General features: G+C 39.7%; 1 protein-coding gene across 1 annotated transcript; it reads left to right on the top strand.

The window, feature by feature from the left end:
* The first annotated feature begins 8,710 nt into the window (after positions 1-8,710).
* Positions 8,711-10,490, top strand: LOC139575140 (uncharacterized). Its single transcript, XM_071400144.1, has 2 exons — positions 8,711-9,031; positions 9,580-10,490. Exon 2 carries the CDS (start codon positions 9,603-9,605, stop codon positions 10,488-10,490), a length of 888 nt encoding a protein of 295 aa, XP_071256245.1. The 5' UTR covers positions 8,711-9,031; positions 9,580-9,602.
* The last annotated feature ends 1,712 nt before the right edge of the window (positions 10,491-12,202 follow it).

Below are 12,202 nucleotides of genomic sequence, written 5' to 3' on the forward strand. Positions count from 1 at the left end.
TATTATTTGGGATAAACGTACAGCACATCGACCCGAATAACACACAAACCCCACCCTTTTCTGCCAATAACATATCTATCTCGATTCTATTCTATTCTGCCAAGCCATTCATTACATCTCTGGTATAATTGATCTAGTCCACATTTTTATTGAGAGTGGACCACTAGAAAATACTTGACTCTAATCCTGCTAAGATCTAATTCCTCGCTTTGAATTGGATCTAAGTAAGGGTAAAGAGCATGCCTAACTGCACTAGTGCATAACTACCGTTCCAATTGGTAGGCAGGTTAGGTCACAGCTTCATACCTCCACACTCTAAACCTTTTCATCTGCCAGTCAGGTCCTCATTGTCTTCTCAGTTGTAACATTCTCAGTCCTATTGCATGTACTGACTTCCCCTACTTCCCATCCGTGTGTTATGTAGCTATCCATAAAATCCTGTCACTGTGAAAGAGAAAATCTGGATGTAATCGGCACCTGGGGACACATATCACAGATCAATGCAACTGTCATAGTTCAGCTTCCTGCCCTCTTGAACCGCTTTATCATACAGACCATTCCATGGTTGTAGCAATTCCATCAAATGGAAAGGAAATGAGTATGAACTGAGGTTTTGCTGAGGCATGCCTAACCATAGGTTAGAATCCCATAACAGTTTCCACCTCAATCACTTCCTTAAAATCTTTCATCTGAACCATCCACATCGGCCTTAGCTCTGGACAACTCTACGGTCAGTATCTGCTTTGTCTGAGGCTCTGCTTGTATTCTGGCTGACTATCATCTGCTCTAACTTCTCGTATTCGGAATGGCACTAGGTTGTCAACTGAAACCCTTACTTTCACTACTCTCCATCTTCTTCCATACTGGGTATGTAGATTTATGTATCCCTCTCTCATGATGTGAGCTATAACCTGTTTCCATGAACTACACAAGGACTTGCATAGATGTCTTCCACAATGGCTGCTCTTAGTCCTAAACTTCCAAGGAGTCAGAGGCCCCATTTGGTCTACATAAAACTCCACTGAGACTTCCTTCACAATCCCACTCTCACTTCCTGTTTATCCAGATCAAGTGATCTCTTATGCTTTGTTAATACCAAATCCTCATTGTCTAACTATGTGTCAATATTACCCTCTGGCCTTCTTGGGGTTCATGGTGTATCAGGAATATGGCTCCCACAACCAGACAGCTCAGGATGGACCGCCCACCTATAAAGCCCCACCCTCTCCCAGAGAAAACATCATCAGCAAGAAGCCAGACACACTTTCACTTCTATGAACAAACACAGGGATGAAATGACGGGAAAAGGAAATTTTCATCCGAGAGATGGCCCCCGGAATTCTGTTAATTCCAGTTCTCCTCTCGGACACTGTGCTTGTTCGACAGTGTCAATGTGTCTTACCCTCCCGCAGTGTGATATGAATCCTGGTAGCTCTTTCAGCTAGCTGTTACCAGGAGTCCCTGGTATGGTCCCCTCAACAGGCCTCAGGGACTGGATTGAGTGACTTCAACTGTAATTCACCTGTAGTGCATAAAATCTTGGACATACAGGTTTGGTTAAACAAACAACCTTTTCATGTAATCAACAATACTTCTTTCTATTTCTATATCTGCTTGTTTAGCTAGATTTTTTTATTTATTAGTTTATCATCCAATAGGCCACATCCTATCCTAGACCAACACTTACCCATCCCCCCTTGTTACCTGGCTCTGCCAGGTAACAACCTTGCCTAACCAAACCAATGACTTAGGTAAAATTAGTGTAAATTATCCTTATGTCTGACATTATCATGTAGGAACGCCCCTTTCATTCGCCGCATGTCCAATTCTCCCTTGGGCGTCCAATCATATCTATCCTTTTCCAATTCTCTGTCAAGTGACTTATCTACTTTAAAAAGGTATCTGTGCCGCCTATATATGTTCTTAAATATATATATTTATTGATTTAAACCGTATCCCTTTTCTCACCTATCTTATTTCACAGCCTACCTTGCTCATGTCCTGGTCCCCCCTCTCCACTCTGTTCTCAAACCTTCAAGATCTCAACAGTGCATGGCAGACCCCTCTGTATGCCTTTTTCTCATAATAGTCAATAACAACTATGTGTTCCATCCAAATATTAACTAAGTGTCTCACTGCTTTGGCTTTATCTAAAATCCTGGATTTAAAAAAAACAACATGTCTTATAGTGTCAATCTCTAAAGCCCTTACATAACCTTAATCAAAACTAAACCCATCCTATCAATAATCCCAAATCACCTCATATGCCATATACCCCCTGTCAATTTTAATACTATTTAAATAAAAATCTTCTAATGGCCAAAACAAATTGTAACCATATCAAATCCATTCTTTACTAATAAGCTCTCTCCCCCAGGCGTCCACTGTTTTTTACACAATAATAACATTGGCTAACCTTAAACTCAGTCTCATAAATAATTAATATATGTTTTACAGTGTGGAAACCTTATCCACAGTAAATTACCACTCCTAAGAACTAAAACTTATTTCTTCTCATAAATAATTTTAATGCTTACGTATTTTCCTGCCCTATTGGCTTAAAATATCTCCTGTCCAAACCTCAATGTATCATATCTTCCCTAATTTATTATTGATGACAAAGGAGATTTTTCCTGTTGTAATACCAAATCAATAATAGTCAATTAATTTACCTCAAAACTAGTATCCCAAATAACCACAAATGCATTATCTACATGGCCCTCCCCTGAAGCTGATCAGACTTCAAGAGACAGCCATGATAAAGGTCAAAGGTTATACCACCCCTGTATAGTCATGTTCCTAGACATTTTAAAGAACCCTTTATCCTTAAAATCAAAAAATTCACTTGTGTAATTAAAACTGAGAAGATAAAAACTCCATATGTGAGCATGCCCCTTTAAAATTCTTTTGCACTAAAACAAATAGTCCTAACAAATGTTTTATGTGTGTATATTTGCAAACCTTAATGAAAAAACAAAAACCTTTCAGGCCCTTTCCAATTTGGTCGTTTATGACCTCAATCTCAAACTCCATCTCTCCCCAAGATAATAGTCCCTTTAAACATTCAAGAAGACAATAAAACTCGCACTCTCCCAGGAAAAACACAAAGCGCCTAACTAGCATTCACTGTGCTACATCGATTCAGAAACCCAAAGGTGAACTATTAACCAAACCTAATTATAATTTCCAATTTACCTCAAATCATTAATCATAAGTTTTAAACAACGTCCATGTATATGCCTACTTAAGTGAACATGCTAGCCTTATATGCAATTAACTTGATATTTATTATCTAACCGTATTACTTTTTTCCTCTGTCACAAATGTCGTACATTTCTCAGGGTAAGAAATCAGTAATTTAATCCCAGGTATTTAATAAAAATGTAAACGTATTTTCCCATGGCTCCTTCAACTTACATATTTTAGATAACTTCCATCCGTCCCGGAAAAAGGAATCCTACTTAAACACACCAGAATACAATGTTTATAATCAATAACCATCAGAATCCATTATTACTATGTTTTACGATTCAGACATTCAGATCTCCCTTCACACAGGTGAATATAGTCCAATAAACACCATAAATCAATGATGCCTACCTAGCGAATCTGTTGCTAGTTTTTAGCATCTTTCCTAACTACCCTGACGATTTACAGCTACTTTTAAAAATGTATCTGGAAATGTTTATCAACTTCTGAAAAGTGACTCAAAAACATAATGGACGTATTTCCCTTCTAAATGTCACAAACACTTTTCTCTGCCACACCCCAGTCACAACATCATTGCCGTGGCGACAAAAGTGCATTGTGAGTGATGTCATCAACATGCGCTCATCCTGTCTCCATGCCACAGCGACTTTCAACGAATTGCACAATCATACTTGACTGATTGTAGCAGCAGTTTTACGGGTTCGTTAAACCAAACCCAACTTATCACAAATGTTGGAACTTGTATAGAACTTACAACATCAATCAACATCTCCCAATCCAAATTGTACTTCCAGAAGTACAGAAAAGAGTGGGAGTTCGTCCCTAAACTACTTTCAAATTAATTTGAGTAACGTAAATGTGTATTCAACGTAACGACGCATTTTTGTGTTATCATCATACAATTAAGTCTCTCTTCATTATTATTTTAGAATTCATTAGAATTTTGTAACTATCTCTTCCTTGATTCAGCATTTTAATTACGACTATATTCCCAATACATTATTCAAACATATAATTTAGGCAAAAGACATCGTCTTGCATCGAAATTCGTTTCGTTATTTTATTTGTTTTGATAAATCAGTCACTCAATTTAACCTAAACAATCCATTAAAATAGTTCAATTTATATCTTATACAAACACTAGCGACCGTATTTTTCTGGACAACCCATATAATTAGTTTAATTACAATCAAAAACTCTGAATTTAGCAAAAGCATTAACCGGGAACCGAACCCAAGACTCTCGCGTTCCAGGCGAGAATTCTACCACTGATCCACCAAAGCTATGTAGATAACAAAAACTTATTCGCATTTAAGCCCACTTTACATGTATCTGTATTCGTAATTCCAATTCCGAGTCAACAAAATATCCTAATTTAAAAGCTCAAGCCTTTCCTCAGTGAGAATTCCCATTTTTCTCGCTTTCGTTGTTTCTCGACTCTCTCTTATTCTCCCGATAGTCGCGCCTTACCTTTCCCTTAGTTAATTTACAATCTCGGTGATTGTGTCCAATCCTGTCACAATGTTTGCAGGGAGTGTTACACTCCCGGGCGAAATGTCCAGTTTTATTACAATTAAAACATTTTCTATTATTCTTTTGACTCACATTTCCCACTTTTCTCGACTTATTTTCTTTCTCTACACCGACTATTCCTCCTTCGGCTTCAGCAGACTCCACAATTTTGGGTGGTGGTTTTACCGTTATCTCCTGCAGCCGTATTCTCACCACTACTATCTCATCAACAGGATTACCTCTGTATATCTGGTCTACTAGAGAAGGACATAGTATTTGACTCCCACCCCCGCCCATTCGGCTAACTTTTTCATCTGTGGGAGCGGAGTGCAGCGTATTTTGGCCCTCTTTAGATTTCTTCCTGTTATCACCCTCTACTCTTTTCCTAGCTTCCGAAAGCCAGACTCTAGCTGTGTACAACCCCTGTTTATTCTGCTTCTTCTCATCCTCACCACACTCCTCATGTATCTGTTTGATAAGCAATTCTAGTTTCTCAACATTTAGCCTTCCATCAAATTCATAACGCTTACACCATTTTTGACAGAATTCTAAATTCCTTTTATCTTTCAGTTCCATAAAACGCTGGTCTCCCGTTAATATCGGGACCTCCTTGGAGGATTTACTACCCATGTTTGATAAATCCTTGCCGTTACTAGTAGTTATGGTATTTATCACTATCTATGTCTTTCTATTTATTTATTTATTTCTCTATGTGTCTGTTACTACTTCCTACCGCTCTCACAATAGAGGTGTATATATTTCTATGTTATGTGCGTTTTACCATTACCTAGTAATAATCTATGTGTATGAATATATATGTTTCTCTTCCCTGGAAACTTTATCTATAACGTTGTTATCGATCGGACATTAGATCTCACTTTTAACTATCAGTTATTAGCCAGGGGACTTACTTCCCTGGTCAAACTCTGGTTGTATTTATCCAATCTCACTTCGCTATATTAAGTTTCCCTCCCACTCTTTTGGATATTACTATCTTTCAGTATTAATAAGTTCAGTTATTCCGTTCGCCTAGGATTACCCTGCCTTCTCACCAAACCGAATTTATCCTCACCTGTTTTAGGTTAAAACTTCATTTAGCTATGTCTTTTGAATTAATGGCTGTCCTATTTGTACAAAACGACCGTCCTAACAACACTTACTATATCCCACCCTTAATAACCCTCACAGCTAGCAAGGCCCGGATCATTAAGTTCATTATTTTATTTACGGTAATGCACCTACCAAGGTCTTTTCGGACCTTTTCATCCATCCATCTTGTATCTTGGTCATACAAGTAACCCACAATCTGTTTGAAATACCCCCCATCATACCCCCCACATTCGAGAATAAAGACTATTTACCTTCGTCTTGCAGACTGGGAAAAGCAATGCCGGTTTGATTCCGTTACCGTCTCTGTCTACCTCAGATATATAAATACCGGCCTGTTGTTTAACCTCAATTCAGAGGCCAGGACTTTAAATAACGGGTCTTGACCCGCCCGTGCACGGTTTTCGGCTAATATCTTCGGATGACAGAGGCAAAGTTTGGAAATCCACTCGAAGGACCAATTGTTAGTGGAATTAAATGATTCCTACAATATACTCATTAATTAAATTCAATCTGTCTATTTATAAGAATTTGTAAGATACTTATTAACATAAAATAGACAGGATACAGTCATATTAAAATGAGATAATAGTGTTTATTCTCGGAGCAAGCTCCCATTTGATCATAAACACAGACTTATATACAATATATGACGTCATAGGTTACAGAATGCGTCTCATTGTCCTAATCAAATAGAAAACAGGTTCAAAAGTTCATTCTAACCTCACAGGGCACTCACATGAAAACACCATATAATCATTTATCCTGAAGGCTCACTATAATTGATTACCACTTGAGCAGACAACTCAAGATAATGAAAGACCTAAAAAGTGACCCGCAGCCTTATCTAAACATCTCAGGGCTAAGTTGGGTCAGTTCAACCAGAGTTTAATGACCCTTTCTGCTTACTTTATAACCCACAACACAAATCTCTTTTCACCAGGCATGCAGAGTTCAATTTGTTATATTTTTATCAAAAGCTAGAATTTGTTTTAACTATTTATTAACAAAATTCCTAACAAGGTCGTATTAGTTTGTTGATCGTATTAGTTTGTTGATCGTATTAGTTTGTAGGTCGTATTAGTTTGTAGGTCGAATTAGTTTGTTGATCGTATTAGTTTGTAGGTCATATTAGTTTGTTGGTCGTATTAGTTTGTTGATCGTATTAGTTTGTTGATCGTATTAGTTTGTTGGTCGTATTAGTTTGTAGGTCATATTAGTTTGTAGGTCGTATTACTTTGTAGGTCGAATTAGTTTGTTGATCGTATTAGTTTGTAGGTCGTATTAGTTTGTAGGTCGAATTAGTTTGTAGGTCGTATTAGTTTGTAGGTCGTATTAGTTTGTAGACCGAATTAGTTTGTTGATCGTATTAGTTTGTAGGTCGTATTAGTTAGTAGGTGGTATTAGTTTGTAGGTCGTATTAGTTTGTAGACCGAACCGTTCGGACGCGACAGACATTTTCATGAGAAGACAGATTTTCAGGATGTCTCATGGTCTGACAAACAACACTCCAGCTCTGACACTTTTCACTAAAGATGCGGAATTGCGACATCGGCTGATGTGGTGGATTGAGACACATCCAACCCAATATCTCTAAACAGACAGATTGTATTATTTTATTATGTTAATTAGATTTCCGCAGGGCCCCAAACCTTTTAGGCTAAGGATTAAGAAACAAAATTGTTTAAAGAAAATGGTGATAAAGAAAATATACCAGGTTGCAAAATTGTTGGGAAGAGATTTCCATTGTATCAATTCCTTGGAACATGATTTATGAACTGATACATAAAATGACCCCTGATTCAAAACTTAGAGTGTTTCATTTGTAATTATTATACAACATTCTCTCAACCAATAGAATGTTATATATATGGGGGATACAACCATCCCAGCTCTGCAGATTTTGCTGTGAGGAGGTAGAGTCATTAGATCACTTATTTTGGTAAATCCCTGCTGCAGTGTGTGCAAACCTGGTCAAGAACTACAGGAAACGTATGATCTCTGTAATTGCAAACAAAGGTTTCTGTACCAAATTTTAAGTTCTGCTTTTCTGATGTATCAAATACTTATGTCATGCAATAAAATGCAAATTAATTACTTAAAAATCATACAATGTGATTTTCTAGATTTTTGTTTTAGATTCCGTCAGGGGCAAAATAATACATAAAGAAAATATAATAAAAATATATATATGAGGGATTGGAAATGATGCAGACAATTACACTGATAGAAGCCACTATCTATCTGCAATATTAAATATGATCTACCCTCTAAAACAATATGTATATATAAATAACAAATACTAAATCATAGTACATACTCTGCTGTTCTATTGTTCAGGTAATCATGTGGAACGATGTCCGATAATAATTTTTGTTCTTTGTTGTTTGAATTAACGTCTGTGTTTTAATATCGCAAACTGACGTGGCAGTTTCACCTCTATGGATTCCAACTTTAAGGTCAGGGTCAAAAGGAGACATGAACTGGGTAATGGATAGACAGGTTGAGATATGACTAGAGGAGGGGTGTAATCTGAGGAGGAGGAAATAGAAGGTTCCTAGGAATATCTGTTCTGTAGAACTCTGATAGGTGAATGGAGGAGAGATACAGTTCCTAGGAATAAGTATTGTTTAGAACTCTGAATGGAGGAGAGATACAGTTCCTAGGAATATGTATTGTGTAGTACTCTGAATGGAGGAGAGATACAGTTCCTAGGAATATGTATTCTGTAGAACTCTGATAGGTGAATTTTTTGCCAACTTAACTGGAGAAAATGTATAAAAGAGACACTCAGCTCTTCGATGTGACACTTTCTCCCAGAGAAGACACTTTCTCCCAGAGAAGACACATTCTCCCAGAGAAGACACATTCTCCCAGAGAAGACACATTCTCCCAGAGAAGACACTTTCTCCCAGAGAAGACACTTTCTCCCAGAGAAGACACTTTCTCCCAGAGAAGACACATTCTCCCAGAGAAGACACATTCTCCCAGAGAAGACACTTTCTCCCAGAGAAGACACTTTCTCCCAGAGAAGACACATTCTCCCAGAGAAGACACATTCTACCAGAGAAGACACATTCTCCCAGAGAAGACACATTCTACCAGAGAAGACACTTTCTCCCAGAGAAGACACATTCTCCCAGAGAAGACACATTCTCCCAGAGAAGACACTCCAGAACAGAGGAAGAACTCAACATCGCAGGTAAAGAAATGACTTCCAATGAAGGGTTCTGATGTGTATATGAGTATGTCTGTGTTACTATAAAGGGTGTTGGTGGGATACATGGGTTTCACTTGTTCCACTAACACCATAACACCTGATTCAGATGATCAAAGAATCAGAGTCTTCAATGTGGATCAGAATTGATGTAAGACGAAAACAAATTCATGACTAATGAAGTCCTCTAGGGGGCAGTGTTACCACTCCTGATGTGTGATAATGTCTTTTAGTGTTGTTTTTTCAGTTAACCAATTCAGTTATATATGTTTATAATGAATCATTTGACTCAGACGAGACCAAATGTCTGTTTTAGTATCTGTTTAGGGTGTTTTTGTGCATCCTTGAAGTCATAATTTTATCAAGCCATGTTTCCCCTTTAGGACACCTGTAGAAAATACTTAGTAAAGCTGGTCGCTGATTCCTTCATATGTTATACTTATCAGATGTCCTGGTCTTTGGTGTATTTAGTGTGTCATTTCATGCTTCATATGATGTGTTGACCAATGTCACTCTGTATTCTCACTTTACAGACACTTGTCTCCAACGACACAAAATGGCTTCTAAATACATCACAGAAATTGCAATCTCCACTAGCCCTGAAAAGGAGAAAGAGCTTCATGGCCAAGGCTATCAAAAGACAAATGTCAACCTCAACCAAGGCAATTCATCCACCACTAAAGTTTACATCTGGTTCAGAAATGGCAGTGGTGAACCCATCACCAGAGTCCAGTTTTCATTCACTGATAAAATGAAAGAGGACCTGAAAAAAGCAGGGTTCACTGAGCTCCCAGCAAACCTCAACTCTGGAACACACGGAGACGTCATCCAGCTGTGGTACCATAGTGGTGCAAGCCCTAAGTACGACATTCCCATTGAAGATCTCTTCCTCACCACTAATGAGAAGGAAGAGGCCTCTCAATTCAAGCTCGGCTGGGAAAGACTACCTTGCAATCTGAACCGCGGTAACCCAGGAGATTTCATCACCCTCTGGTTGAAGAGAAAGAGTGAGACCTACATCTGTGACGTTGCTGCCACCACCTCAGTTCAACAACACATGAACCTTTTCAAAGAGGGCTACATCCGGATGGATGAAGATCTCAATAGAGGTTCTGGAGGAAACCCCATCTTCCTCTGGTACCGTCAATCCACCTCAATGGACAGCGGGATCACCGGGATGGATGCATCCATCAACCATGCACAGGATTCCAGGCTTCAGAATGCTGGTTTCACCGTGGTGAATGTTAACCTCAATGATGGAACAAGCGGTCAGCCAGTGATGGTCTGGTTCAAGAAAGTTGGATCTCTCCCGATTAAGGCCTTGACCGTTACATCCAACAACAAGGATGTTTGTCCTTATAAGGAGGCCGGCTTGATCCTCATCGATAAAAATCTGAATACTGGCAACAATGGTATGCCCCTCTACCTCTGGTATGGCAAGTAAAACCCTGAGTTTTGCAGTGCCTTAGACCACGGCACCACTCGGGAGCCCCGTAACAGTATTCTCTCTTGATCGGAGATCCTTGAGTTTCCCAGCCGCCTGTCTAGGCTTTATGCCTGAGCCCGAAATCAACAAAGATAGAAATAATGTCATTGTTTTCAAATATGTATTGTTGTCACTGACAGTTAATCTTAGCAACTCTAAATAGACACTTTTTAACTATACATGTCACAATTCCAAACCTAACAAAGCACAAACAGTCTATTTTCCGGCAATTTATCCGCTCCTTTTACCAGCATTGCTTTGCGTAGACTCCAGAAATATAGAATTGCTTTCTAATTTAAAGCTGTTGACTGCTGTGACGCTCGCGGCCAGTCTGTTGTCTGTCATTCACTACCGTGCATTGTAATTCCAGTTTGTACACGCTCATTCACGTTTGGTTTGATTTGGCCTGAAGACTCACTGCTGGAGATGAGAGGTAAACCCTTTAACTTTAACGTATGGGGTTACATATGTCTGGAAATACGTTTTGGTCAACGTCCCTTTACAGTTGGCTTTTTTCATGCAGCAGTTGTGAATGTTGTATTTTTGTTATAAGAAAGCGCTCCAAGGATCCAAGAGAAAAATCGCCAGTGGTCAAGGCTTCAATTCCAGAATGTCCTTGCCAATGAATGAATGAATCTATGAGCTAAAACACCATGTTTCCTGGTATCGGTGACCACACAGTGGCTATAATCCTACAGGTGATTTAAAGTATTATGATGACAGTAACGTGTGTGTTGTAGGCCTGTTCTCAGCCATTTACCTTGATCTTCATGGTGCTGCGATCTCTTTCTGCCTGTGGTCACCGATACCAGGGAACATGGTGGTACCACCAGACAGGACATTGTTGGCGTACAGGTCCTCCGTATGTGGTCACCAATACCACGGTACATGGTGGTACCACCAGATAGGACATTGTTGGCATACAGGTCCTCCGTATGTGGTCACCGATACCAGGGAACATGGTGGTACCACCAGACAGGACATTGTTGGCGTACAGGTCCTCCGTATGTGGTCACCGATACCAGGGTACATGGTGGTACCACCAGACAGGACATTGTTGGCCCACAGGTCCTCAGTATGTGGTCACCGATACCAGGGTACATGGTGGTACCACCAGATAGGACATTGTTGGCCCACAGGTCCTCAGTATGTGGTCACCGATACCAGGGTACATGGTGGTACCACCAGATAGGACATTGTTGGCCCACAGGTCCTCAGTATGTGGTCACCGATACCAGGGTACATGGTGGTACCACCAGACAGGACATTGTTGGCGTACAGGTCCTCAGTATGTGGTCACCGATACCAGGGAACATGGTGGTACCACCAGACAGGACATTGTTGGCGTACAGGTCCTCCATATGTGGTCACCGATACCAGGGTACATGGTGGTACCACCAGATAGGACATTGTTGGCGTACAGGTCCTCAGTATGTGGTCACCGATACCAGGGAACATGGTGGTACCACCAGACAGGACATTGTTGGCGTACAGGTCCTCAGTATGTGGTCACCGATACTAGGGTACATGGTGGTACCACCAGATAGGACATTGTTGGTGTACAGGTCCTCCGTATGTGGTCACCGATACCAGGGTACATGGTGGTACCACCAGACAGGACATTGTTGGCCCACAGGTCCTCAGTATGTGGTCACCGATACCAGGGTACA

Source organism: Salvelinus alpinus, chromosome 5, assembly GCF_045679555.1.
Source record: "Salvelinus alpinus chromosome 5, SLU_Salpinus.1, whole genome shotgun sequence".
In the NCBI taxonomy this organism is placed as follows: domain Eukaryota; kingdom Metazoa; phylum Chordata; class Actinopteri; order Salmoniformes; family Salmonidae; genus Salvelinus; species Salvelinus alpinus.

Excerpts from the sequence above, each read along its gene's own strand:
- LOC139575140 (XM_071400144.1), top strand. The coding sequence starts at position 9,603 with ATGGCTTCTAAATACATCACAGAAATTGCAATCTCCACTAGCCCTGAA.